The following is a 27,770-nucleotide window of genomic DNA, read 5'->3' on the forward strand; positions in this document are numbered from 1 at the left end:
CTGTAGTAATATTTGACACTATCTTAAGTCGGTCTTGGGGTTTCCAACTGGTGTTTATTCGGGCGGTGCTTGGCCCTACGTAGGATGTTTGCTTAGGACCCTGGCACGATCAGCGTTGCGTCTCAGCACCTCCGAAACTCCGCTGCGTACTAGAGCTAATCCGCCAGATCACCGAATAGATCATTTGCCAGTTGCCTAGTACTTACGGACACATTGTCAATAGACGACTCCTAATCGCACTCGAGAGGCTCTGGAATACGTCTCCCTTTTTTCAGGCAACAGCAAAGAGTTGGGAGAATGCGTGTCATCTTTCCAATCGACTGAACGTAGCATATAGTTGTCCATGTGCCCGCCAGTATAACGACACCGTGTCGCGCGCAATACTTTCCCCACCACTTACGCAACTACACATCAGCTTTCCGGCACCATGTCGAGCATCGACGGCGATGACAATGGCGCGTCAACCCTCCAAGAGACGGTCGCAAGTCTGGACCCCCGCCCCATTACCGTCGCAGTCAACCCAGTAGCTCTCGTCGTGACAGAATGTATCACCGTCACGTCGGCGATGCGAAAGCATGCCCGCTGGGCGCATTCGTCAGTCGCGGCGATATTGGGGAGCTCCTCCAACAAGGCTCCAACCGTACAGCGGCGCGATCGAACAGGACAGGGCATTGTGAGCGCAGGAGAACCAGAAGAGGCTGTTCCAAGCAGATGGGGATTGCGGGGGAAGAAGGGCAAAAGCATGCAAGACAATCCCCTCATGTCTGCATTTGCGCGCCTAAGGAATGATCTCAAGGGCTGCAAAAGTAAGGAGATTCATTCCCAATGGGCTCCATTCCAGAACTATGCTAATGCTACCGCACCAGATATTCGGACATTCGATACGCCCTCTATGCTTCACCCCTTCCTACAAGTTATCCGTTCGTCTTCCACATCTGCGCCCATTACCTCACTCGCCCTGATTGCCATTACTAAGTTTCTGTCATATGGCATTATTGGCTACGATTCTCCACGCCTACCAGAAGCTATGCAGCAGCTCTCTTCTGCCATTACACACTGCCGTTTCGAAGCCACCGACTCTGCGGCAGACGAGATTGTCTTGCTCCGCATCCTCAGGTTGATGGAAGTCATGATATCGGGCCGTGGGGGAGAGGTACTCGGTGACGAGAGCGTATGCGAGATGATGGAAACAGGCTTGAGCATGTGCTGTCAGGCACGACTCTCCGAGGTGCTGCGACGATCTGCTGAGGTGGCCATGGTTTCGATGTGTCAGGTTATATTCAGGAGATTGAAGACCCTCGAGGTTGAGTCGCCAGATGAACTGCAGGCTATGGACGAAGAGCTCGAAGGCAAAGATGAGCAGGACGGCCTACGGATGGACCCAACAGCAGACGGCGGAGGCGATGCTGCACAGCATAAGGTGGAAGCACTACAGCTTTCAAGTGACCCCGATAAGGGCCAAGAAGATAACGAAAGCACCGTAAATCCAGCGAGTAGTACTCTGGATCTTCCTGCGACAGCTGCAGATGGGGAGCCTAAGTCCGCTGTCGAAATCAAGCCATACTCGTTGCCGTCTATAAGAGAACTGTTTCGAGTACTGGTCGATCTACTGGACCCGCATGACCGACAGCATACTGATACTATGCGTGTCATGGCGTTGCGCATTGTCGATGTCGCACTTGAAGTTGCTGGACCCTCAATCGCAAGTCATCCTAGTCTTGCAAACCTGGCCAAGGATACCCTGTGTCGGCACATTTTCCAACTGGTCAGGTCGGACAACATGGCGATTCTGAACGAGTCATTGCGAGTCGCTGGTACCCTGCTGGCAACATGTAGGAACGTGCTCAAGCTGCAACAAGAGCTTTACCTGTCTTACCTAGTGGCTTGCCTCTTTCCAAGGGTGGAGATACCAGTAGAGCCTGGTATTGAGCCTTCATTATACGAAGGTGTCCCACAGGCGCCGAGTCTCATAAAGCAACCGCCGCAACAAAACAGCTCCAGTGGCCGTTCGACCCCAGTACCTGTTAAAGATCGACAAAAGTTGGGTTTGGAGGGAGGCGTCCGAAAACCCGATGCCCGAGAAGCCATGGTGGAGAACCTGGGCGGCTTGGTTCGGATATCGTCATACATGGCAGAGCTGTTTGTCAACTATGACTGCGAGATTGACCGTGGTGATGTCTGTATGGACATTGTGGGACTTCTCTCGAGGAACGCCTTCCCAGACTCCGCAACCTGGAGTACTGTCAATGTACCTCCTCTCTGCTTGGATGCCCTCCTCGGCTTTGTGCAATCCATGGCCGATCGTTTGGACGACGAACCAGTGACTGAAGGTTACCCCAGTGTCGAATCTCTTCGTGAGCAGCGGGCACGCAAGGCCGTCATCATCAAGGGTGCAACCAAATTCAACGAGAAGCCCAAAGCTGGCATCGCGTACCTAGCGTCACAGGGCGTTATATCCGACCCCGATGATCCCAAATGCATCGCTGAATTCGTCAAAGGCACAACGAGAGTTGATAAGAAAGTTCTCGGAGAGTTCATCTCGAAGAAAGGAAATGAAGCAATACTTAGTGCCTTTATCGACTTGTTCGACTTCACTGGGCAGCGCATTGATGAAGCGCTCCGCCAACTTCTACATGCTTTCCGTCTTCCTGGAGAATCTGCACTGATTGAAAGAATTCTCACTGAGTTCTCTGAAAAATACTTCAAAATGGCAAAGCCTGAAGGCATTGTCAACGGCGACGCTATCTACATTCTCACATACGCAGTTATCATGTTGAACACCGACCAGCACAACCCCAACATGAAGCAAAAGCGAATGCAACTGGAAGACTTCAGGAGAAATGTACGGGGTGTGAACGACGGAAAGGACTTTGACGCAGAGTTCTTGGAGAAAATCTACGAGTCTATCAAGAACCGTGAAATCATCCTGCCTGAGGAGCATAGCGACCGAAACGCCTATGAGCATGCGTGGAAAGAGCTACTCGTCAAGTGTCAGTCAACATCAGATATTGTCATCTGTGAAACCAATATTTTCGACGCAGACATGTTTGCTGCTACCTGGAAACCCATTGTAGCAACACTGGCATATGTTTTCATGTCCGCTACTGACGATGCTGTCTTCTCACGCGTTGTGCAAGGCTTTGACCAGTGCGCTCAGATTGCAGCGAAATATGGGCTTACCGATGCTTTGGACCGCATCATCTCGTGCCTTTCGTACATAAGCACATTGGCGCCTGATGTGCCCCCGAGCACTTCATTGAACACTGAGGTTCAGGCCGACAAGAAGAGTGTCATGGTCAGCGAGACTGCTGTCCGGTTTGGTCGCGATGCCCGAGCGCAACTAGCAACCGTCGTGCTGTTCCAGGTGATCAAAGGCAATGAAGCATCGATAAGAGGCGGATGGGAACATGTAAGTCTCCTGTTTGTGTACTCAGGATATCGCTAACATTGATAGCTTATCCGCATCATGGTCAATCTCTTTGTCAACTCGCTGATACCGCCTTACTTCCTTTCCTTCCAGAAAACCCTTGCCTTAGCACCAATACCCCTCCAGAACCCAGCCCAAGTCATTGACCGTGCTGAGCGTCCCGCCGATACGGGAATATTCTCAGCTTTGACATCTTATGTTTCCAGCTTCGCTAATGATGAGCCGCCAGAGCCATCGGACCAGGAGATAGAGTACACACTTTGCACTGTAGATACGGTGAAGGAGTGCCATTTCGAAGACATCCTTGCAAACATCAGTCAGCTACCTGTAGATTCTCTCAGGGCACTACTTGATTCATTACTTCGGCATCTGCCCGAAGATGGGTCACCAACAGTCATCGTGGTGAAGCCTGAAATTCCAGGTGCAAGTCCACGAACACCTGGTCCTCGACAGAAAGGCAAGGGTCCCCTTTATGACCCCAGCTTGGTCTTTGTTCTTGAGCTAGCCACTGTATTGGCCCTACGTGACGAAGAGACTGTCAAAGACCTTGCAAAGGATGTGATCGATGCGCTGGCGTCGGTCATTCGAGATGCTACCAAGCATCATTATGTGGTAGTTGCCCGGTCGGCATACTACCTCCTGAGCCTGCTCAAGGCTAGCAATGTGAGTATCAATACGCAAGGTGTTTTCAGTCTTCTAATATGATTAGGACTACGACTTCATTCGAGCGCCAGTTCTTATGCACACTTTTTCGAGCTTCAACGATTCACTGCTGCAGGAGTGTGCACAACCAATCCTCAAGGGATTGAGCGATTGCTGCAAGGGACCCAACGCGCTTCGCAGTGAGCTTGCAGGCTCACCAGACTTCTGGACTATTCTTAACAGGTTAGCCAATGTACCTGATGCCGCTGGAGATGTCTTTTTACTTGTGGAGGACCTAGCTACATCACCACAGCCAGGCATCACTGCAGACAATTATGAAGCTGCAATTGCGCTTCTCAATGAGTTTGCAACCGCCGCTCAAGTGGGCGCACGGGAGGAGCAGTTGTATGACCAAGCAGTACGGCGCAACAAGGGACAGAAGCTCAAAAAGCCGGAGAACAGTGAGATTGTCGTACGAGGCAGTACTGCAATGAGCATCGTATTCCAGTTGTCCAGCCGAGTACCTAACTTTATCGAGCAGTCTCATCTTGAGACTACCAAAGGTAAATTGATTGATTTGAGTTTACACATACACATGCTAATGACGTCGCAGCATGGACAGCATACTGGTCTCCTATTCTGAAGACGCTTGCACACCAATGTCTGAACCCTTGTCGTTCCATCCGTCAACAAGCTTTTGTCTCACTCCAGCGCACTCTCCTATCCGCTGATCTTGCCTCTCCTGACCACAAGGAATGGACCTCCATCTTCAGTGAAGTGCTCATCCCACTCATTACCCAACTCCTCAAACCAGAAGTGTACCAATCCGATCCTCTCGGTATGAGCGAAACGCGAGTCCGCGCTGCCACTCTCCTCAGCAAAGTTTTCCTGCATTATCTAGTCCTCCTGGACGGCCTTGGCGAGAAAGGAGAAAAAGGTCTGTTTGAAGAACTTTGGATCACCATTGTCAGTATCATGGACCGGCTAGGCAACAGCGGCCAAGGCGACATGGAAGAAGCCGTAGCCGAGAACCTCAAGAACATGCTTCTTGTCCTGAGCAGTGGAGGTTACCTCGCTCCGCCCGACGAAAACCCAGACCGCGAAGAACTCTGGCATGAGACTTGGAAGCGCATCAATCGCTTCCAGCCGAACTTCTTCGCTGAGCTGTTCCCCGAAGAGGCGGGCAAGCCGGCGCGCCCGAGGCCAAGTAAGGACGAGAGGGCTGCCGCGAAGAGTCCTGTGCCGCCGGTAGAGAAACGGGAGATGGATATTGCAATTAGGACGAAGGATAATGGGGAGAAGAATGGGGCAAATGAGGAGACTGACGAGGACGATGAGGATGATGAAGAAGAAGAGACCGAGCAGAAGAAGAAAGCTGAGGGGAAAGATGATTAGACTTTTTTTCTTTCCGGAATAGTTGGTTCTGGGATGTTGTTGCTAGAGTAGACGATTCCATGTTACAAGTTGTGTAGTACTAGACGATATGTTGTTGACGGGGAGTATGTAATTGATACGCACGACATATTTATCCTCTCTGCAAACATGCCCTCCTTCCCCCTTTTTTTCCTTTGATTGCTACCCGGTTCTTTTCCACGATACCTGCGAGGCATGTTTGCACACATGGACACAATCACTTTGTCACCTTGTATATTAATGAATATCAAGGAAAGAAAGAAAAGAACGTTAGGTCTTGTCGAATCCTTTTATTTTTCGCACAAATATATACGTTATACTGAAAAAGTTTCATTCAACCCCCCAGCTTGTCTTAAAAAAAGCTTACCCCCACTTCCACATTCCGTGTTTGATATCTTCCCTTATTCTACCTTGCGCCCCTTTCAGATGCTTAGTTCATGCGGCCTTGGAAACCCCTTTTGGCGGGGTGGACGACTATGGTGGCTGGGGCTGCTACGGCGGGAGTCTCTGCTGCGGGAGCTTCTGCCGCTGGTGCTTCTGCCGCTGGTGCTTCTGCTGCTGGCGCTTCTGCTGCTGGTGCTTCTGCTGCTGGTGCTTCGGCTGCTGGTGCTTCGGCTGCGGGGGCCTCAGCAGCGGGTGTCTCTGCTGCTGGTGCCTCAGCAGGTGGTGCCTCAGCGGGCGGTGCCTCGGCAGGAGGTGGACCACCAGCGCCCTCCTCAGGGGGAGCAGGTACAAAACTGTATAAGAAACAAATCAGCTCGTGCTCAGAGAAAATCATAAGGCGGATATTGTTCAACTTACGCAGCAGCGTCCAAAGCCAACTTGCCTGGCGTTCCACCCACAACATCCGTACCATCAACACTGGCACTGCTCTGCTGGCTCTTCTTCGTATACTCAGCCAACTGTGTCGCATTCGACGGGTTAATCATCATAACCTGGCCCAACTGGCAATGTGGGCCGGTCGCACAGTACAAGAACATGGGCTCAGTGCTCGTAATGGGCATATTGAAAGTTCCAACTTCGGTCTGGCCATCTTCAAAGGGGATGTGGCCGCTGTGCACGCCTCCATCCATGGGAGTGCATGCGGTGTCAGCGGTGGACTGAGTGACAGTATGGTTGCCATTTGAGAATTGGAACTGTACAATGTCGCCTACGGCGGCAGTGATGGAGTTGGGGACAAATGTGTCTTGGGGACCCCCAACAACGACGGGGATTATCTGGCTGGCGCGGCGGAGGGGATTTCCTGGTAGAAAGTGTTAGGAAACGTGAATTTCAATTGCAATACGAAAGCATAAGAACGTACTCTTGATAGCGGGCAGTTTGCCAGCCGTCCTGAATGATGCGCCAGGGAGCGCAGCCGCCGTGGCAGCAAAGACAAGAGACAAAACGAAGCCCTTCATCTTGGAATTGAAATACTCAAATAAAGTTTTGATGCTTTACAAATATGTGTAGCGAGGGTATCAAAATTGGACCGCAAAGAAACCGTTCAACGGTTAGTCCTCAAATCAGACAAGAAAGATGGTAAAAAATTGTAAAGTATTATATAACGACCGTTTCTACGACTAGCGCAGGTCAAAGAAGAAAGAAAAAGAGTGATGCGAAGTGAAAAAAAGGTGCGAAGAAGACTGGCAACAAAGAGAGACAACAAAAGAAAACGAGGCTTACAAGAATATCTGCCTGATATATGTACATCACATACACCAACCTCCACTTTCCTTTACCCCCCCCCCCCCCCCCGTTTCTCTTCGTCCACATGCGCCTGAATCGGCCGCGCAACCTCTCGTTCCCACACACGAATCTCCATCCTCACCTCCTGCCAAACCCGCATCTCAAACACGCAAAGGAAAAAAGTGGCCTGAGGGTATGCCTCCAAGTTGAGCCTAACCACCCTATGAGACTCATTCATGTGGATACCCAAGCCGCCGCAACTGTTGCACTTACTCCTAAAACGAACATTCGCCAAGTTCAAGGAGAACAGGAATTATTAATCGTTGATTTTCTTTGGTTCGCTTCTCTCTTTGGTTGGAGCCTCGTTAGAAGGTATATCGGAATGCTTCCACGGCATATGTTGAGCCTCGTTTGAGGATAAGTGGGGAGCCAAGCGGGTAGCTTGCACGTTTGGAAACCGTAACTGCATTACCAGGCGCGGCGACAAGGGCTTGGGAGGGGGGTCCCACCAAGGGCTGCAAAACGGACGGGTTCGGCCGAGGGGAGGTCCTGTTGGGAAAGATTTATTTCAATCATGTTTCCAAGGTACGAGTTGGGTATTGAATCGAAAAGGAGGCGCTGACTCGCGCTTGATGGATAGTAGTAGATTCGAGTGAGACTTGCTCTTCAGTAGTAGTGTACCTCCAAGGAAAAGCTTGTGGCATTGGTTAAACTTGGAAGTTCAGATTGTAGATGTCATAACTTCCATTTGTAAGCAAAGTACCGTGTTGGCGCATACATTTACATGATGATAATTGTGGGCTGCATTGCCGTGCTGTCCCAGACCAGACTTGAGTTTGCGCTCAGGAGGCATCTACAAGCGAACGTTTTGGGTCAGCACGTGCATCCGTTACCATGGCCAAACACGACGAAGCCGGCTTGGCTTAGGATGCATGACTGCGTGGGGCCGAAAAAAAGAGAAGGGTGTTGTTGACGGCAAGGCGGATGTCAAGTGAGACAGCGTATACTTCAGATGACAGCTGTAAAGTTGATTATGGTATTTCCAGGCGAACTTTAGCATCTTGCGTCATCTATCCCGCCAGATCGGTTATCTCACATGTCAGCACTTGGTCTATGCATGACACTCGTCCCCGTTGTTCGCCGGCTGTATTCCGCAATTACAACTGCGCTGAATCGCCGGTACGTTTGCTCGCATGGGTTGAAATCGGCCCTTCTGGTTCACTTCTTAGTACATAGCTTCTGCTTTTAAAGGCTCATACTGCCGTTGTATACGGAGAGTGGAATCGAACAATCACGAAGCATCGACAAAGAAGGACCAATTGAAGCTGACAAGGCAGAAAAACAAAGACAACGACAATCAAATGCAATCGACAGATGTAGGAAGCGCAATCAGGTTTCATTATTGGTTAGCTCTGCACCGATAGGGGCATAACTAAAGGTATTGTACGGCGGGCACTCCAGGCGACTCGAGCGTGGCTGCTTCAGCTTCCCCGTAGACACCGCATAGTCCTATCGCAGACAGGACATGGTGATGTCATGCACTTGCATCGGAACCAGGGATAGCTTTTGTCAACAGAAACGCAGTCATACACAGTGTATTTGGGGATCATGCCCAAGTGCGACCGTCTTCAGATTTGCAGGCAAGAGCCCCAGATGGGTTCGTTTAGAGGAAGTAGTCTGGGGTCCTTCGTGATACCATGGGCTCGCCCGCTCGTGGGCAAGGATCGAACTGCAAGCTAGAGTAGGAGTTAGAGAATTGTAGTATATGATGGACCGACAGACACTTACAAGGTATACTTCAGGTGCTCGTCAATCTCCATGATTGCGGCCTGATTACCGCATCTGTAACAGTAGTTTGGTGCTATGACATGTAAGCCGTTGAAGCCATCAAGTTAGAACAGAGCATCATACCTGAGAATATAGTCACAACGTTCCTATCTTGCGACCAGTTGTATCCCTCCATGACAAGCTGATGAGCACGTGCCACGAGCGTCAAGCCGTTGTTGTGATTGAATGCCTCTGAAATGTCCTGTCCAAAAGTGTATCCGGCACCACGAGGTGATATTCCCCAACCGCACCTGTCGTCTGGGTCGGACCAAAGCAAGTCGCACATTGGGCCCTCGTGAGGCACCTCTTGTATACGGTCAAGCGCCCTGATGTTGTCGAGCGTGTCGATACTGGGAGAGAGACCGCCGTGGAGACAGAAGATCTGGTTGTCGATCAAGGCGGTGAGGGGCAGGTAGTCAAACAAGTCTGTAAAGTATTTCCAAACATTGGCGTTGCCGTACTTGCGGAGGCACTCGTCGTAGAAGCCGTATACTTGGGTAATTTGACGAGATTCGTGGTTACCACGGAGGATGGTGATACGCTGGGGGTATCGAATCTTGAGTGCAACCAAGAGAGTCACAGTCTCGACGGAAAAGTAGCCACGGTCGACGTAGTCACCTGGGGAAATCAGCATACAGCCAGTGCGTGTGAGGCAGGGGACCCACCCATGAAGAGATAGTTTGTATCTGGGTTGGGGCCACCAATCTTGAAGAGTTCCATCAGGTCATGGAACTGGCCATGTATGTCACCGCATACTGTGACGGGGCATTTCTGTGCAATGGTGAGTATATAGGGGGTGGCAGCAGAGAATGGCACCTACCACTGGCTGCACGTTCGACTCATCCTGGAGTACTTCGCGGGCCTGTGGCACAACCGATGTCAGAAGACGCAACCTTTTGCAATTTTTCAGCGCGAGCGAGCAGCGCATACCTTGTCGCATAGTCTCTGCACGTCGCTCTCTGCCAGCTGCTTGCAGCTCATAAGGCTCTCAATCCAGCCATCGAGGGTGGGAATTGTGGTCGGCTCAGACGTGGGGGCAGACGACAGCTGCATGGGCTCGGGCATCTTGACGTCTTCCATGTTGGTATCCATGATTGCGGGGCGGCGGGTTTGGTGTAGGTGGGGTGGTCGGGTGTTGTGGTGTAGAGCTGTCGAGGGGTTCTTCCCTTTCAAACTCGACCAATGACGTGCGGCAGATGCGAGTACGGGCGATAGGGCGTGTGGACTGGTAGGGTGTGGGAGAGGGAATCCAAGGGGGTTGTGGGGTGTGCAGGCAAATATCAGGCGTGGCAGCAGGGTTTGAACACAGGAATACAGGGTGAATCAACTCTACGCACGCACTCCATCCACGCAAGGCGGGCGGCGCTGGAACATGGTTTCTCCAGGCCCCGATTGATTCGACAGTATGTCACGTGAGTGTCACTAGCGCGAACTATAGTTCGCGCTACTGCCGGCCAGCTCTGCCCAGCATCCGCGACCTCGTCCTTTCTCCACTCTACCACCCCAGTGTCACGGTTGCACATCGTCGCCTCCCACCGCGATCGGCAACAGCGACAATGTCCAACAAGCGCTCATACAGCGCTTTCCTCTCGAGCACCCCTCCAGACGCGCCGCACTCCGCCCATGGCTTCAACGCTTCCCAGCTGCAGGTAAGCCGTCATTGCAGCTGTGCACGATCCGTGATTCACAGTAATAGCAGGCGCAACAGGCAATGGCCCCCTCGACTTCCTCCTTTCACATGCCGGGCGCTTGGCCTGAAGAACTTTCGATCGCCGAAGAAGCCGCACCCGAACCCGCGCCAACTTCTGTCCTCACAATCATCGGGAAACTTGTAGCATCAGTGAATGTCGCAAACCTGCTCAATCTACCAAGGCGCATCGCAAACCGATTTCTGCACCAGCAAAAAATCAAGGCAATCTCAGTCATCAGCTCTTCTGGCTCCAACAAGAGACGCTTCGTCGCTGCTGGGTATGGAGACGATGAAGCTGCGACACCATCACCTTCAGAACGCGTGCACGCGAATCAGGCGCGTCGCCAGAACCAACGTCAAAAGCACACATCTCTCGCACAGCCAGAATTCCGAAACCATACAGCCAGTCCTGAAGAAAATCGCGAACCAACCGCACCCATTCAGTCCACATTACAAACGCGAGACGCGCACATTAGCTCAGCCTTTGAGGCACACCTATCTGGCCACGAACCTGAACCCGAACCCGAACCCGAAATCAATGACGAAGAAGATGGCGACATCAGCATAGATTTCTCTTTTGACGACATACTCACGTCAACTCCACCTCGCAATGCGCAAACAGGCTCGCCTGTGCATGTGGCTTGGAATAGCCCGCGGACTCGTTTGCCCGCTAGCCGCGTCTCCCCTGTTCGGCCTAAGCAGCCCGTATTATCATCATTGTCGTCACGCGGCCCTCCACAGTTGCAATCGTCAGCCCGCCCGGTCTCCCAGAAACCTGCTCCGTCCCTCTTCAAGAGACATCTGGAAACAGCCCAGAACCCACAACGCACCGGACCCCGCGCAACCAAACTTCACTCTGTCACACCTCTGCGCCGTCAACTAGTGAAGATACAGTTTGGCGCAGAACACAGACGTATCCAAGCCACTCGACAAACGGAACCTTCAACAATAAGATCCGCGGATCAAGGTTTTGCCGAGTCCGAACCAACTGAAATCACCCCCACCCCGGCTGTTGATCAGGACCTCTCTTATTTGCCGGATGCTTCGTCATCACCGCAGCAAGTGGAGGCCCAATCCAAAATCGACGCATCGCCTAACCAACCCAACGTCCAACCCGCTAGTCCCGAATTCGAATACGCTAACGACCTATCATTTCTTGTTGACGCACCACCTAGACCATCCGTACGATGGGCAAAGCATGCAGGGACAAAATTTTTCTACTGTGACGAAAAAGTCAGCGATATGCTTGATTCTACGCTAGAGATTATCAACTCCAGTCCCGTACGGGGAGTCTGGCACAACTTCCAGTGCAATCAACAGGCCACATCTGATACGGCCCCATCTTCACCCCAGTCTTCAGCGGCCGATAGTCCCAAGGCCGCAGCAATCGATCCTCATGCCAATGATAGTGGTTTCCATGGCGTCCCTCTGGACACCTTTGACACTTCTGATGACTCGCTTGAGGAATCGGCACTATCCCTCGAGCTTGTCCAAGATCTCCACAACGATTTCAAGACCAAGCTCGCGTTGGCGCCACCGCCACCTCCCCCACCCAAACCACTGATCACGCCCTTATCTCCAGAAGAAATGAAGACCCTGTACACTGCGGCAGCAAATACCAGCAATGGACTCAAGGCCGACAAGTGGGTCATCGATCAGAAACTCTATGCGCGGGATTTTGCGACACTGCTGCCTCAACTGTTCAATGGCGACCCCAGGGCTTGGTTGAACGACAATATTGTCAACGAGTATCTCTCGATTCTGGTAGCCGCCAAGAAGAAGGAGGCAGGGTTCGAGCATAAGCGCGGTGGACCGGCTCCTCCTGTCCATGCATTCTCATCATTTTGGTACAGCACTGCGGATACATCGCGTTGGTCCAACCGGTTCCAGCTCAAAGGCAAGCAGTATCTGGATGCAAAACTTATCCTCTATCCCATCTGCGACCGAGGACATTGGCGTCTACTGGCTGTTTATCCTCAGAAACGGTCCATCGAATACCTCGACTCGATGAGTCTCAGCGGGCAGAAGTACATTGATAAGCTCGATGAATATCTGCAGAAGGAGCTTGGTGACTTGTACATTGCCGACGAGTGGTCCAAGGGCACGACTCAGCGCAGCAGTCAGCAGTTGAACGGCAGCGACTGTGGCGTCTTTACTCTCCTAAATGCCCTAACGCTCCTCCGCGGCGACGATACAAAGCTCGTGCTCGCCACTAACGGCATGGACGACGCACGCAAGCGCATCGCAGCTACTCTGCTCGCCGGACGTCCCACAACGGAGCTGGACTAAAGACGATGACACGGCTTGGTCGGACAGAAACGAATTTCATTTTTCAGATTGCATAGCATTGCATGGTTTGGAAGCATGGCAGGAAAAAAAATTCTTGCTTCAGCATGGCGCATAGCGACGGTGTTACGGTCGTTTTTTTACGGGAAGGCGACACGGAACGAATTGATACCCACCCACACATACATACGATACCCACGGCCGACAGAGGCTTCTTCCGATTTTCTCACCCCAACGCGGCCTTTCTTCTTGAATGTCCGATGGGCACGTAGTAGGCTCGATTGGAAACTCTAAACGAAGGTGTCCAAGCATTCATGTAGTATAGAACTTTTTGCGTTGCTTTTTTTGCTTCTTCTTGTACAAATGGTTAGGACAAAGTCTTGAAGGGAGATTGTATAGTTGAGTTTTTGCTCAACGCGCTCAATATAGCGATCCACATGGAAATGAAAACATTGCTTGAAATGGCTAAAATTATCTTCATTAGAGGCTTATATACACATGGCCCCACTCGTGTGCAATTGATTTTACATATATTCTACGCAGCAACCTTGATAGCAAGCTTGCCAAAGTGCTTCTGGTCCCACATGTACTGGTACGCCTCCTTGAGATCCTTGAGCTCAAACACCTTCTCGTCGACGATAGGGTGGATGTCGTTGGCCTCAATAGCGCGGCACATGTCTTCCATTTGCAGCCGTGAGCCGACGAGGATACCGCGGACGGTGCAAATGTTGTTCAAGCAGTCGAGGAAAGTAGGCTGGTCCTTTCCGCCGCCACCAATGAAGCCAATAATGGTGATGACGCCGTCAATGGCAACGGCCTTGAGCGACTGTGCCATTGTGGTTGGGCCACCGACTTCGACTACATGCTGGACACCTGCACCACCGGGAGTGAGCTTTGCGGCTTCCTCGCCCCAGTTTGGCGTCTCCTTGTAGTTAATGACGTGGTCTGCGCCATACTTCTTGAGGAGATCGGCTTTGCTGGCGGAACTAGTGGTGGCAATGACTTTTGCGCCAGCTGCCTTTGCGAATTGCAGGGCGAAGATGCTGACGCCGCCGGTACCCTGGGTGAGGACTGTGTCGCCGGGCTTGAGGGCGCGCGACTCGAGGCCATAGAGGGCGTTCCAGGCTGTGAGAGCTGCGCAGGATAGGGTCGAGGCTTCGAGCATGTTGAGGTTGGAGGGGGCCTTGACGAGGCCTGCCTCGTCGAAGATGCCGTACTCACGTAGAGTACCGTCTACGGCGCCACCGAGACCAGTACTGAGGGATTGTGCGTCAAGAGAGCCGGCGATGTGGCCCTGGTTGAAGAGAGTGACGACCTTGTCTGTGTAAATGTTAGTATCCTGGTCTAGGCGATGCGGCTTTGGCGTAATCTGTACATACCTCCAGGCTGGAAACGGGTAACGTGCTTGCCAACAGCTTCTACGGTACCAGCACCGTCTGAGCCGGGGACAATGTTGTCCTTCATGGGGAAGGGGTATTTGCCCTTGGGGATAATGAGGTCACGATAGTTGAGAGATGCGGCATGGACTATTGCATGGTTAGCGTTGTTACAAAGGCTAATTGCTCACGCTACGTACTCTTGACGAGGACATCTTTGTCGCCAATCTCAGGTACCTTGGCCTGCTCGTTAAACTTAAGAGACTCGAAGCCGTCCTTTCCTTGGACGGTCCATGCCTTGGTGGTTGATGGTGCCATGTTGATTGTACGTAAAAGATTATTCAGGAAATGCGCAGACTATGATTATACAGTATAAACTTTGACCGTATGGAAGCTATACTAGGTCTTTTGAGGGATACCAGCAGCTTGATGCCGTTCCCGCCATGTCGGTCTCTCGTCTTATATATGTACAGGGCTTGCCATGTGGATGTGGGGTCCTCGAAGGTCCGATAGTGACGCAACAACAGGATGGCTGCTAACTCAATCTAACGTCACAACTGGGAGAACCTTGTAGAGTGCGGGTATCATGGGTGCTTAGCGTAGGAAATAAGTGGCGAGTTGGCCGATCAGGAATCTCCAAGACCCAAATTGGTCGCTTCGGCCGCGTTGTACTGTAGCTTAGAAACTGCCGGCCCCGGCGAGTGAGGAGAAAATCGAAGACATCAGGGCCAGGCCGGTGTCAAGGCGGAGATGACTCGGACATGTGAGATACTTGTACATGTCTGGCCGTGGAATGGCGAGGGAGATAGTTACTCGACGTGCATTTGTAAGCTCCCCGGGTTTACGGCGGGTGGGTCTGATGAAGAGGAAGAAGGACGCGATGCTTTCGCGTGGTGTCGTGCCCTGGCCATGCCCCGCACCACTTTCGATTGCCTTCCATACCCACATACACAGTAAGCATACACTGTTCAACCTCGACGCGTGTCAGTCTCCGCCACTCCGTTGGCTGCTTATCCCGAGCGTAGTGTGGTGTACACTAGTTGTAGTAGTACCTGGTCGGGGGTCAGACATCGGGGAAACAAGGCAGCCTCTCATGGACCAAGAGCCGGTTATCAAACAGCGCACTCCCAGTGTTGTCCTCCAGACACATACAATCTCGGCTGAAACGTCTCATCCTATCATATTTGATGACCTTGGTGGAGAACAGGCTGTCCCGTCGTGGCGCTTGGCGGTGAAAACAAGCATCATGTCAACGAAAATACGCGTCGACGAGCATGCAGCGAACAACAACGGTGGCGGAAGCGATTGTGGCACAATTGTATGCTAAATACGAGCAGACTGCCTCTCAGCTCCCTGAAGAGATCCAGCTTTAAGCCACTCAGGCGCAGTGATGATTAGTGTGTGATCGCCTACCAATGACCGAGCATTGGCCCGTCATCCGCTACGCCCCGACCTTTGTCCACTGGCAGCACCACAGCCAGACAACGCCGCGCATAAAGAGGCAGCAATCGTCTTCGCGCACAGCGTCGACTGCCATAGAGTTTTCTTCCCCAGGTTCCACAAAAAGCGAAATCGGCCCTTAGGCATTCGCTGCCCCTTCAGCTCGAGAATGCTGTGCGAGCGTGTCATAATGCATGTGCAACTTGTCGCTCGACACTCTAGCTTCGTTACATAGTTTATGATACAAGCCTCGCCCGCCATAGCCCAAGGTCCCGAGGAACCACGTTACCATGACCTCTCTAGAACCCTCATCCAGCGACTCGTCGCGCGATGTATCCCCACAGACCCGGCCCGAGCCCTACGACCCCTTCCATGCAGACAACGACCCCATCGAACTTGCCCACCTATCCAGACCGTCCCTCGACGATAGCGACACGTATGGCTCCCGTGGGCGCTCTCCACCCCACGACTCGGATGAAGGCATGCGGAATGGGCTACATCCCCGGTCAGTGTTCGGGTTTGCACAGAGCAATGATCAGTATGCACCCGTTCATGGGCGAAACTCTAGTTTGGGGCCCTCTTTACAGTCAAAGAGAGAGTCGTCGTATACAATAAACCGCGCGCTATACAACAGCACGTCGAGAGATGCCGATACCCAGGCTATACTAGACCGGAGATCGGGCGAATTAGCTCAATGGCACATATACTGGACCACTCCTGCGATGATAATATCGCTTTTTCTGGCTGGTTTTGCTGCAGCAGTGGGCCACCATTTGTTCTATTCATATCTTGACGGAAAACCGGCTACAGCTCAATTGAAGATGGTCAGGTACGGCACAGCACTAGCCTTCTTTGTTAAGAGTACGCTCGCGGGGTGCGTCATCATGTGCAATCGTCAACGTATCTGGTATACGTTTCGACGGAAAGCCATGACAATCAAGGGCATCGATGGCTTGTTTTCGGCAACAGAGGATCCCACGCAATTTTTCATGAACTGGGAAATGACCCGCAATGGCAAGCTTGCAACATTGATGGCCGCTTGCACGTGGTAAGTCAAGTGGTCATTAAGAAGCTGACCTTGCTAACCTGTACGAAAAGGTTGATACCTCTGGCCTCTGTTCTTTCTCCAGCGTCACTTACCTCTCAACTAAGTACCTTGCATGAGAACGGAACGTGTTCGGTAGCCAGCCTCAACTTTGGCCAGGAAGCAGATTACGATTTTCGAGACCAAAAATCTTTCTACAAGAAATCTCTGAGCTTTTTCAATACAACGGATATCAGAGCTCAACAGCCTGGTTGGTTTGATTATTATGACCAGCCTTCCAAGACCGCTCGGCGCCTGGCCTTTAGCAGCGTCTACATGCAGAAGCCACAATCCCGCGAGAACGCAGCCATGTCTTTTTGCGGCGAAGGCTGGAACTGCACTTATTCGATCAATTTCTTGGGTCCAGGATATAAATGCGATGATCTCAGCGATGCCGACAAAGCCAAGGCTCCCTTCTCAATAGACATACTTGCGCCGAAAGGAAACGTTACCTACTACGCGGATGTAGATCAAGGCGATTATCATTACCAGGATCCGAAAAGCAAAGGCGACATGTTGGGTGTCATCCAGAGCGAACCCGATCTCTGGATAGGCTACGCAATCAACACCTACCAGCCATACGCGCCTGATTCGCCCTTTTACGAGACATGGAAAACCGTCCACGAACCAAGAATGTTCAAATGCGTCATGCACTATACCAACTACACTTTTGAAATGGACTATAGCCCCCGACAGAACGCCACACGCAAACAGCGCGACTTCCTTGCTCCAGTCGTTGATACGACCGTCCAATGGGACGAGAAACAAAACGACTGGACCGCCTCTCCTGCACAAAACTTCATCCGGCCCAGCGACGATGTAGGAAAATACAAAGTAGCAAGTACCTACCACACGCTAGGCATGCTCCTCCGCCGCTTCCTCCGCGGCAAAATCGAAAAAAACAACGTCCTAATCACCTACACCGATCTCTCCGAAACCCGCCTCGCAAACAGCACCACATCGTACCCGCTCGTCGATCTCAAAACAGAAATGCAGGACCTCTTCGAAGACATGATCATCACCCTGCTCAGCGACCCCAACCTCGTCGCTGCCGAAACGCAAAACGCGCCCTGTGGGAAATCTCGCACAATGATGGTATACGTCTACTACATGCAATCCCTCTGGATCGGCTACGCAATCGTCATCGCCATCACCTTCGCCTTTGTCCTCGTCGGCGCATGGTCCCTGTACAAAAACGGCGTCGCGTCCGATGTCCTCTTCTCGCGTATCATGGTTACAACGCGAAACCCTACTCTCGACCATCTAAGCGTGGGTGCGTGTCTCGGTGGCGACCCGTTTCCCAAGGATCTAACAAAGACGAAGCTGCGGTTTGGCGTGTTGCTTGAGGATGATCCGAGGGATGGGCCGTTGGGCAAGGTCGAGCATTGTTGTTTTGGGACGGTGGGCGAGACAAAGGAGATTGTTAAGGGGGGCACGTATGCGGGGTTGAAGGAGTGGAGGGGGGAAGGTGAGAGCGAGGAGAGGTTGAGTGCGGATGAGAAGGAGCCGCTTCTTTTTGAGCGAGCATGATGATATGAGTGGGGGGGTTTTTTTTAAAAAAAAAATTGGCGTTTTATGATATCCGTATGGTTTAGATTTCCCAATATATTTTCCTTGAGACATGTAACTACGTTTTAATTTTCATGATACCTTACAACTACTCTTCGATAGATGACAAGATATCAACTCTTTTATTTAACTCCTTTTCTTGCTCTACTCGCAAGTTATCTCTAGCTATACAATCTAAAACTCCAAAGCCACCTTCTTCGTCTGTTCCGCTTGCCCTTCACTCTTCTCCGCCTCTGCCTTTGGCCCCTTGCCCTTCCTATATACCCTCGCATCTCTGGGATCAAATCCACCATTACCCCAAAGCGCCCACTCAGGCGTCTCATCACCAACATAGTCTTCTGGCCTCCATCCCACGACCTTGCCGTCATCCACACGCGTTCCCTGTACCTTCCCCTCGTTCAAGTCGAAAAACCGCTCGAAATCGATCCGAGTAGCCCACCGCCCGTCCCTCATAAAGCGTGTCCGATCCGCCAAAAGAACACAGCACGAATGCGCATGTTCAGCCCCAATACCATACTGTAGCCCCCTACTATTCAATTCCTTTTCCAATTCGGTGACAAACTCTGCAACTTCCTCGTAAAACGGCACGTTCTGCATCGTGAGTCCCGCGGACCCCGCAGCAGACGTACCGCAGTACGTTACACCTTTTACCTCTACAAACCCAGGCAGCGCGCGCTCGACGAGATCAGCGTAGCCGCGTACTTCCTCAGCCATGTTGAAACCTTTTACGAGCGTGAGACGGAAAACAGTGCGTTGTTCGAAGCGGCGGTTACGTAAGATATCGAGGCAAGCGCAGAAGCGCTCCCAGAAGTCGCGGTGGAGGGGTCGGTCAATCTTGCGGAGACTGTCTTTGTTGGAGGCATCGATGGAGACGTAGAGTTGGGTTACGGGGATGAGCGAGGCGAGTTGGGCCGGGTGCTGCGCGTTGCAGACGAGGAATGTGGAGATGCGGTTTTTGTGCATGATGTCAAGGAGTTCGTTGATATGTGGGTAGAAGATGGGTTCGCCAACGAGACTTAGGGCGCAGTGCCGGATTCGCATTGCTTCGCTGAAGCGTTCGGCTCGTACACCGGGGACGCCCTTCATCATCTTGATCTTCTTGTAGTGCGCTGCTGTGATGCCGTCGAAAATCATCTCGGGGGCGTCTGTGACCCAGCGCCAGGTCGTGCCGACGGGGTTTGTGCCGTGTCGCCAGCAGAAGACACATTTGTTAGAACAAGATAGAGATGGGGTTGCTTCCATACACAAGTGCGAGGCGATGCCGTAGAAGGAGTATTTGTAGCAGGATCCCCGACCGCGTAGTGCAGATTTGGTCCATCGGCAAATCTTGACACCGGAATGCGAGCCGATAATACTATAACCCTGTTTTGTGAGAGCAGCATGAGTAGGAGAAGTAGTGGGGACCATTTCCTTTGGAGCAGGGGCGGATTTGAGTTTAGGCGCAGATTTCTTATAGGTTGTGAAATCAATGGGTATCGGCGATGACGAAGAGTTAACCATGGAGCCCAAGTCTTCGACGTCGTCAACTCGTGAAGATTGACCATTTCCCTCTTCAGCGTCATCCACATCTTCCTCGTCACTCTCAGCAGGATCACCACTACCTGGTACACCCTCACCAAGTCCTCGTCCTTCAGCAAGCTCGACCAGCGCGTCCTGAACTCCAATTCTCCATTCTTCCAATCGCTTTTCTGCATCACCTTTAACATCACCCATGCCAAGAGGATATGCTCGCTTTCTGCCCGTCAATCTCGCCATCCACTTGTCAACCTCCCTAGCCTGACTACAGAAGCCTTCCTCTTCTGTTGGCCATCCCTCCTTGTCTCCAAACCCAAAAACGGAGTATCCAAGCAACCCACTCAATGGCGCTGTATCGATACGGAAGTCATTGTGTGTTTCTTGAAGACTCTCAATAAATATATCCAGGACGGTATCGATGTTGTAGGTGGGTATGAGGATGATATAGAAATACTTGACGTTGGGGTCGGCCTTTGGTGGGGTTATAAAATAGTCATCGTGTTCAATGTACGAAATATCGTGGGTCTGAGGTTTGAGGAAAGAAGAAGCTTGGTCACAGCCAGTCGTCCACTCTGTGATTGTCTTTGCGAATTGTGCGGCATAGCGCTCGGTTGTACCTGAAAGCGACTGAAAGAAGACCAGGGGCTGTATCTTGTCCGTTTTGTGATCGAAGGTCAGGGTTGGTGCTACGCTCTTCTTCGGTATTTTCCTGCCCTTGACCATCTTGGGCCCCTTCTTTACTTTTGTGGCCGCGACCACAGCGCTTGTGTCATCCTCGGCGTGGTTATCAACATTGAGATCTGGAGACGTGAGGGTCGTGGTGTATTCTGGGAGCCATTCAGGCTTGAGCTCGACTTTTTGCTTTTCGATAGGTGACTGAGGCACGGGCGATTTCGGTAGCTTCTCTCTTCGGTCGCGCGAGTAAATAATGAGGCGCGCAATTGTCGCTACTACGAGCGCTGAGAGCAAAATAGGAAGCCGATGGTCGTGCCAGATGAGGAGTACCTCTAAATCAAAGTCAGGACTGGATATCAGAATCGAATTTCAAACACTTACCAGCGGGCAGCTGTCCCAACAAGTCATGCAAAGCCATGGCGCTGTTGTGGTGTGGCGCATAGGACGGCATGCAGTGTCACGAACTTTTGGCAAACCGCTCGCGTGGGGTCGATTAGCGGGGTCAAACTGCACTCGCCTTATTGGTGGATCGCATCTGCAGGAACCACAGGCCGCGGCATGTTTTTTCTATCTTGATACTTTGTACCTGGTCTGTGATCCTATCACCACGCAAGCTGAATCTACAACAGCAAGAGTCGCAGATGGTACTGTTACTATTGAATCCTCTGTGCATGTTCACAAGTAATTCGAAAGTTCTAAGATGGACAGCAATGTACATTGAACTGGGGTTTATTTTTCTTCTAGTCTAGCATTGCATTCGTAAAATCATAATCCTCATCGGCCTATTCCTCGGCGATGCCACTTAGAGGGCCGCCCACTCGACGGAAAAGGCTCTGACGGGCTCCTTCTCATTCGCGTCTATCTCTGGATCCTCACCGCCAATCATGTAGGCCTTCTTCGTTCCTGTACCGAGACGCCCGCCGCCGACTACGTCCAGAAGCTCAAACTTCTGGTCCCAGCCCAGACCCGTCGCAGCAAAGTGACTGTGGTAGCGAAGTGGGTCGCCAGGGTACACGTTGTAATGGCAACCAAAGCGCAGACCAGGCATGTGATAGTAGCCTTTGGAGTGCAGATACCGGAACAATGGGTAACTGTCCGGTACCTTTGGGGGAGGGGCCGCAGTCTCCTTAGCGGGGGTCTCCAGGGGTGGATTTGAGGTCGTAGGCGTGACGAAATGCTTCTGACCTGCAACACCTTTCACAGTGTTGCCCTTGGTGGACGGTTCAGGTTCAGAAGGAACAGACACTGGTTCGAAGAGAGACTCTTCGGGTGCAGGGGCCGAGGTAGGAGCAGGCACAGGCGCAGGCGCAGGTGCAGGAGAGTCAACCTTTGGTGGTTTGACCTGTACCCACGACTCCGAGAAGCTTGAGCCCTTCATGATGAACCCAAGACCAGAGTGCGCAAGATCAGAAGTGCTGGTTTCTGAGCTAACAGGGCTGGAACTGCTGATGATACTAGGACTCGGGTCGACCTTGGTGAGTTCCACTGGCGTATACGAGTCGGAGAAGCTCGATCCTTTCATGATGAAGCCCAGACCAGAGCCTGAGAGACTTGAGTCATCCACTTTGAGCGTTTGTTCAGACACCGAGCTTGCAGCAAGACTACCCTCGTCTATCTTCAAACCCTTGTCGCGCAGGGCCCTTTCCTTCCTCCTCTCTGCAGCCTCTCTCTGTTCCTTGGCCACTTCTTCTCCTCTCTTATCCATCTCGGCCATGTACCTGAGTCTGTCCTCTCTGCTCATCTTCGCAAAGTTCTCTTCATGAAACTGCGCATCATCCACGATATACGCAGCGCCTTTATCGACGAGTACCCGAGCCTCTTCCGGCATAAGTTCCAGCGGTACGCCCAGAAAAACGTTTTGCTGACTGAGGTTCGGGATCGTGCCCACCAAGAGTCCGCAGATGTTGTGCGCGCGACGGCAGTGCGCAATGACGTCCACATCGAAGAGGAGGTAGCGACCACCGACGAGGGAGATGGGAAATGGTTCCTTGATTGGGTTGGTTGCTGGCGCTTGCGCCATTGTGTGATCTGAAGCGAGGCAAAGGTCAGTTTCTTATAGGTCAATGTAGCGGTGAGGTGAGACGCTGAGTTGGCTAGAGGATCAGAGTGTGAATACAATATTGGTTCACCATGGTCCCATCTTGTGGGAGTCAGGGGATTGACAGATTATTGGGTATTCATCATATAAGGCGCAAAAAGCAAGGACGAAAAAAGATTTTGCTTACCTGTCACTTGTGAGGTTTCATCGTGAAAGTCGTGAGGAGAAAGGAAAGAGTTAAAGGTAAAGCTCGACTTTTCAGCAGCCTCGCTTAGCTAGCGCGACAAGGGCAAGGTCCCCGCAACACCGGAGACGGACGCGACAGGCTCGCCTTTGACATATCAACACAGCGGCAGCAGCATCATGGCACCACCGTATTTTGTAGGATCTACAAATGGCCAGGAGGCAGCGGCACCAAAGACATATTACGAGCAGCAGCGCGAGATGCTGGTGACGGAGATTGCTCAAGTGCGTTCAATGTTCCGGTCTGCACACCGACATTGTGGCCCGCCAATGTCGCTGCAACAATCTAGCGCTTGCGTGCTAACTATGGTCGCAGAGCCTAGAAGTCGTCTTGCAAAACATCAACAAACTCAACCGCTCGCTCGAAGAAGTCACGTCGGTCGGCAACGAATTCGCGCCCGTCGAGTCGCTGTGGAGTCACTTTGAGAACGTCATGGCCAAGGACCCCAACGAGCAGCAGGAAAGCACGCAAGAGGGGGCCACCGAGCACGAGGGTGAGACGGAGGTGCCCGATGAGAGAAAATGAAAGAGCAGAGGACCCCTGTTGATAATATGACGAGGACTCGACAAGACGCGGCGTAGCGTTGCGCACGGTGAATGGTTCATATAAACCTGAACAAGGCGTTACGGGAAGATGATGCAATGATACCCCTGAGCAAGTCACTACTAGTAAAATGCTTGTCATAGGGCTGGAAATCGAGCATGGTTCAAAAAAAAGACTGCGCTTCATTTACTCCCTGGGCGCAGGCAAAGCCAAGAAAGCAGGTTCGCTATGCGCTCATACTAAATACCGAATACAGATACAAGAAAAGGGAAAATGATATTGTAGGCGTTTGGACTCGCTATGTCCATTGTCATGCCAAAGAAAAACCAAAAACGCCCCCAAACCATGTACATGAAAAGACTCGACCATGATGTGTTGGAAGGAAGAGACATGTCAAGACAGTGAGGGAGGGCGGGCAGCGTGTGGTCATTAAAACATATTGATCGTATCGTCCAGCGTCGTCATATGGAGATTACAAGACGGTGCAGCCGCTGCGCTTCTTCTTCTTGCCGCCGCCAGCGGGGATGGGTGTCGTTGTGTTCCCTCTTGATGTTGAGTTTGCGGTGCCGAGGCGGCGGTCTTGTTGCTCTTTGTGCTCGTCGCCAACGGCCATGGTGACGGCCATGTCGAAGATCTCCTCGACACCGTCTTGTTCTTTACTGCTGCATTCCATGTAGACGGCGCCCATTTTCTCGGCCACGGCACGGCCCTGGTCCGAGGTGACGGGCGTCAGGCCTTGTGTCTTGAGGAGCTCGATGCAGTTCTTCTTGTTGCGCAGGTCGGATTTGAGGCCCAGCAACATGAGCGGTGTGGTTGGGCAGAAGTGGAGAACCTCGGGGTACCACTGAGTCGTGTCAGTGCATGCATGGATGTGCTGGCTCAGCTAGCTCTCTTACCTTGTCCATGACGTTTTCTAGCGAATTTGGGCAATCAATTGCGAAGCAGACGAAGATGACATCTGTCTCTGGGTAGGAGAGAGGGCGCAACCGGTCGTACTCCTCCTGGCCAGCCGTGTCCCATAAGGCCAGCTCGACCATCTTGCCGGACGGCGGATGGGGTGTATGGGTGATGTAGTTTTCGAAGACGGTGGGCACGTATTTCTGGGGCGCATTAGTCTCTGTATTGATGATGATGGTGGTGCTGTCGCTGCTGACATACCTCTGGAAAGTTGCCGGAGCTGTAGCTGATGAGCAAGCACGTCTTTCCGCAGCCGCCGTCGCCGACAACGACGAGCTTTTTCGAGTATGCGGGTGGCTCGGTGATTGCTGTGTCGCGCGTGTTGGTAGTGCCGTATGAACTAACGGTGCCATTGCTGTTGCGCTCACTGGGGGTGCGGGCATGGCCGCGGACAGGGCCCATTGATGATACGGGCGACTTTGTGCTCTGCTTGCGCCGCAGGTAGTCGTAGTTTTGCGAGGTGGCGGCCATTGTGTGTATGGGGTATATACGGTGGTATCTCGCCAGAGGTGGTGGTGGTGGGCAGGCGGGCTGGCTGGTGCTGCACGGGATGGTGAGCAGGCAGAGGGTATGAATGAAGACACACAGAACAAAGCAGAGCAGAGCTGGAGCGGGAGAGCGTGTGGGGAGCGAGTGGTCGGGGCTTAAGAGAGGCGCATGTTGATTGTTGGCAGCACTCGGTCGCATATGGCAACCGCGCTACAGCGCCAGCGGCTCGCTAAGCTAGCGCCGAGTGTCAACGCCCGCCTGTCCTGGTCGCTCGTTCCGTGGCCTGCCAGACGGCGGGCGCACAGCCCTACCACCACCAACTCCACCACTATCACTACCACCACCACTACCACCAAGGCTGCAAGTACATACGACGACGACGACAACTAAACCGCCGCCCGCCGCAGCATCAATCGCCTGGACATGCACAAGCGACTGACGCGCCCGGCTCCCTCGTCTCCTCCTCCTCTTCCCCGCTGCCGCTGTTGCGCCCGTTGCCGCTATGCCTCCGCAACATGAGGCGCCGCCAGCCATGACAAAACCCAAGCTGGACGCCGGCAACAAGGGCCACGACCACTACGCCCAGCAGCTCCCCCAGTGGCGCAATGCCCTGCGCAACCGCCTCATCCCCATTGTGCGCTGGGAGACCCCGTGGCTGGCCTTACTGCAGGATAAGCTGCGCTCGCCCTTCCTCGACTCTTACTTTGCCTATACCGCAAACCTCGGCACCCACACCTTCTTCATGGTCTTCCTGCCCATCCAGTTCTGGTGTGGCTACACCAGTGTTGGCCGAGCGTATGTCGTGCGCTGTTGTCTTTGACTGCGCTGCCATGTCTGACGTGCACAGGACTGTCTTCATGCTTGCCGCTGGTGTCTACAGCACCGGCTTCCTCAAGGACCTGCTCTGCCTCCCCCGCCCCCTCTCACCTCCTCTCGCCCGCATCTCCATGTCGGGCTCGGCTGCGCTCGAATACGGTTTCCCCTCGTCGCACTCTGCCAATGCCGTCTCCGTGGCCTTTTATGCCATCTACACGTTGCGCCAGTCGGCCCAGCAGGACAACCCTAATGTCAACATGGGCCTCCAGGCCCTTTTCTACTTTTACGCACTGTCCATCATAGCCGGCCGCCTCTACTGCGGCATGCACGGATTTCTCGACGTCATAGTGGGCAGTGTTATGGGCGCCCTCATCACTGCCTTCCAGCTCGTCTACGGCGACTGGATGGACTCGTGGGTCTTTAGTGGGAGCACATTGCACATTTTCATCGCGACATTGGTAGTTTGTGTTCTTGTACGCGTCCATCCGGAGCCTGCCGATGACTGCCCCTGCTACGACGATAGCGTCTCATTCGCTGGCGTCGTCATAGGCATAAACCTTGGTGCCTGGCACTATGCCCAAACGGGTTATGCCCTGCAAGATGCATATCCCTCCTCGGTGCCCTTCGACTTGCACGAGATGGGCTTGCTCAAAGCAACCATTCGCATTCTCTTGGGCGTCGTTGTCATCTTCGTCTGGAGAGCAACCATGAAGCCTGCCCTGTTCACCATACTGCCTCCAATCTTCCGTCTGCTTGAACAGGCTCGCTGGAACATGCCTCGCGCATTCTTCTTGAATGCGTCCAAGTACAGTTCGATCAAACCTTTTGCAGATGACGATAATGTCATTCCGCCTGCATCAGAGCTACCACATATGTTAAAGAATCTCGCTCAGCCGCGCAAGCGATCCGTCTCAGTTGGTCCTCAATCCGCTGCAGATGCATATGAGACGCTTGCGTACCGCAACCGCAGGCGCCGTGAAAGTGTGAACTCGCTAGATGGTGCCGTTCCAGAGAATTCTACATGGGTTCCAAGCCCAGCGATGCCCGACACACCCAATGCGGAGAAATCGGACCCGCTCCTTGGTGCACGCCTCCTGCCAACGCCAATGGCATCTCGCGTCCATTCATACGAGCAGATGATGGGCACGGGTAAGGTGCAATTGCCCGAGACCAACACTGTGACACCACCAGAAAGTGATACAGATACTGCAGGCGGTGTCTGCAAAACTGTACACGAGCCGTCTGAAGAGGAGAATGAGAAGCGCGAGATTTTCATGATGCTTACGAAGCCACGAGTACGCTACGACGTCGAAGTTGTAACGAAGCTGATCGTTTATACCGGTATGTCAATCACGACTACTTACAAGCACACCACTAACGTACATCAGGTATTGCTTATATAGCTGTTGCAGGAAACCCTATATTATTCGAGTTTTTGGGATTGGGCATGAGCAACGAAGCGTAATTGACCGGGATCTTAAGTTTCGTTTTACCCTTTTGTAAACCTATTTTCCAGCATAGTTCGCCGCTCCTAGATGGATGCACTTAATATACTCATCGTTAAATGTTGATTCGGAAATTGTTTTGGTAGCTTGGGGTGACTTCTCGGTCTCGTTCAAATGCGGTAAGCGATAGCCGTTTATGAGGTAATCTTGGCGAACAATTACACTCCCCAATAAACCACCTATATAATGCTCGACGACCTGTCAAAGGAACTATCATCTCGACTACAACACATCATCAACAACAACAATCGCTTAATTCCACTCACAGGAAAAAGTAACAAATCGTCTCAGATCAAGCCATCGGATGAGATGAGCGCATACGTTTATCATGAGTTACACTGCCATGTGACACCACTCCACATATGCGCCGAGGAATCTACACAAGACTCAGCTGGGGTGTAGCTGGTAGAAGAGCAGTACGGCCGAGTAGAATAAGAATGGTGGGGTTGAGGAAGGATTATAAGAGGGCACAGCCGGCGAACTTTGCTCTAAGCAGTAACGTACCTCACGGCTTGGCCGGACACACGGCTTGGCCGGACACTTTTGCCAAGCCCCCACCAAAACTA

General features: G+C 52.4%; 11 protein-coding genes across 11 annotated transcripts; 5 read left to right on the plus strand and 6 right to left on the minus strand.

Moving 5' to 3' along the window:
• Window positions 1-427: 427 nt before the first annotated feature.
• Window positions 428-5,464, plus strand: COCCADRAFT_92963 (uncharacterized protein; the record flags this gene model as incomplete). Its single annotated transcript, XM_007712913.1, has 5 exons — window positions 428-806; window positions 867-3,409; window positions 3,455-4,090; window positions 4,137-4,632; window positions 4,683-5,464. The coding sequence occupies 5 exons, from the start codon at window positions 428-430 to the stop codon at window positions 5,462-5,464; spliced, it is 4,836 nt and encodes a 1,611-aa protein (XP_007711103.1).
• Window positions 5,465-5,912: 448 nt separating this feature from the next.
• On the minus strand, window positions 5,913-6,882 carry COCCADRAFT_4061 (uncharacterized protein; the record flags this gene model as incomplete). The annotated part of the gene is made up of 3 exons (XM_007712865.1): window positions 5,913-6,219; window positions 6,284-6,725; window positions 6,786-6,882. 3 exons carry the CDS (start codon window positions 6,880-6,882, stop codon window positions 5,913-5,915), a joined length of 846 nt encoding a protein of 281 aa, XP_007711055.1.
• Window positions 6,883-8,813: 1,931 nt separating this feature from the next.
• COCCADRAFT_4062 (uncharacterized protein) lies at window positions 8,814-10,069 on the minus strand (the record flags this gene model as incomplete). Its single annotated transcript, XM_007712866.1, has 6 exons — window positions 8,814-8,886; window positions 8,939-9,011; window positions 9,062-9,595; window positions 9,643-9,748; window positions 9,798-9,839; window positions 9,908-10,069. 6 exons carry the CDS (start codon window positions 10,067-10,069, stop codon window positions 8,814-8,816), a joined length of 990 nt encoding a protein of 329 aa, XP_007711056.1.
• Window positions 10,070-10,533: 464 nt separating this feature from the next.
• On the plus strand, window positions 10,534-12,956 carry COCCADRAFT_4063 (uncharacterized protein; the record flags this gene model as incomplete). The annotated part of the gene is made up of 2 exons (XM_007712867.1): window positions 10,534-10,626; window positions 10,674-12,956. The coding sequence occupies 2 exons, from the start codon at window positions 10,534-10,536 to the stop codon at window positions 12,954-12,956; spliced, it is 2,376 nt and encodes a 791-aa protein (XP_007711057.1).
• A 532-nt stretch (window positions 12,957-13,488) lies between these two features.
• COCCADRAFT_4064 (uncharacterized protein) lies at window positions 13,489-14,647 on the minus strand (the record flags this gene model as incomplete). The annotated part of the gene is made up of 3 exons (XM_007712868.1): window positions 13,489-14,273; window positions 14,333-14,479; window positions 14,530-14,647. 3 exons carry the CDS (start codon window positions 14,645-14,647, stop codon window positions 13,489-13,491), a joined length of 1,050 nt encoding a protein of 349 aa, XP_007711058.1.
• A 1,412-nt stretch (window positions 14,648-16,059) lies between these two features.
• COCCADRAFT_92964 (uncharacterized protein) lies at window positions 16,060-18,383 on the plus strand (the record flags this gene model as incomplete). Its single annotated transcript, XM_007712914.1, has 2 exons — window positions 16,060-16,817; window positions 16,868-18,383. 2 exons carry the CDS (start codon window positions 16,060-16,062, stop codon window positions 18,381-18,383), a joined length of 2,274 nt encoding a protein of 757 aa, XP_007711104.1.
• A 213-nt stretch (window positions 18,384-18,596) lies between these two features.
• Window positions 18,597-21,030, minus strand: COCCADRAFT_93041 (uncharacterized protein; the record flags this gene model as incomplete). The annotated part of the gene is made up of 2 exons (XM_007712915.1): window positions 18,597-20,944; window positions 20,994-21,030. 2 exons carry the CDS (start codon window positions 21,028-21,030, stop codon window positions 18,597-18,599), a joined length of 2,385 nt encoding a protein of 794 aa, XP_007711105.1.
• A 384-nt stretch (window positions 21,031-21,414) lies between these two features.
• COCCADRAFT_4067 (uncharacterized protein) lies at window positions 21,415-22,632 on the minus strand (the record flags this gene model as incomplete). The annotated part of the gene is made up of 1 exon (XM_007712869.1): window positions 21,415-22,632. The coding sequence occupies one exon, from the start codon at window positions 22,630-22,632 to the stop codon at window positions 21,415-21,417; it is 1,218 nt and encodes a 405-aa protein (XP_007711059.1).
• Window positions 22,633-23,013: 381 nt separating this feature from the next.
• On the plus strand, window positions 23,014-23,419 carry COCCADRAFT_93058 (uncharacterized protein; the record flags this gene model as incomplete). The annotated part of the gene is made up of 2 exons (XM_007712916.1): window positions 23,014-23,118; window positions 23,210-23,419. 2 exons carry the CDS (start codon window positions 23,014-23,016, stop codon window positions 23,417-23,419), a joined length of 315 nt encoding a protein of 104 aa, XP_007711106.1.
• A 490-nt stretch (window positions 23,420-23,909) lies between these two features.
• COCCADRAFT_92991 (uncharacterized protein) lies at window positions 23,910-24,865 on the minus strand (the record flags this gene model as incomplete). Its single annotated transcript, XM_007712917.1, has 3 exons — window positions 23,910-24,281; window positions 24,334-24,537; window positions 24,596-24,865. The coding sequence occupies 3 exons, from the start codon at window positions 24,863-24,865 to the stop codon at window positions 23,910-23,912; spliced, it is 846 nt and encodes a 281-aa protein (XP_007711107.1).
• A 520-nt stretch (window positions 24,866-25,385) lies between these two features.
• COCCADRAFT_92919 (uncharacterized protein) lies at window positions 25,386-27,164 on the plus strand (the record flags this gene model as incomplete). Its single annotated transcript, XM_007712918.1, has 3 exons — window positions 25,386-25,678; window positions 25,731-27,040; window positions 27,088-27,164. 3 exons carry the CDS (start codon window positions 25,386-25,388, stop codon window positions 27,162-27,164), a joined length of 1,680 nt encoding a protein of 559 aa, XP_007711108.1.
• Window positions 27,165-27,770: the final 606 nt, after the last annotated feature.

This window comes from Bipolaris zeicola, assembly GCF_000523435.1.
Source record: "Bipolaris zeicola 26-R-13 unplaced genomic scaffold scaffold_51, whole genome shotgun sequence".
Classification (NCBI taxonomy): domain Eukaryota; kingdom Fungi; phylum Ascomycota; class Dothideomycetes; order Pleosporales; family Pleosporaceae; genus Bipolaris; species Bipolaris zeicola.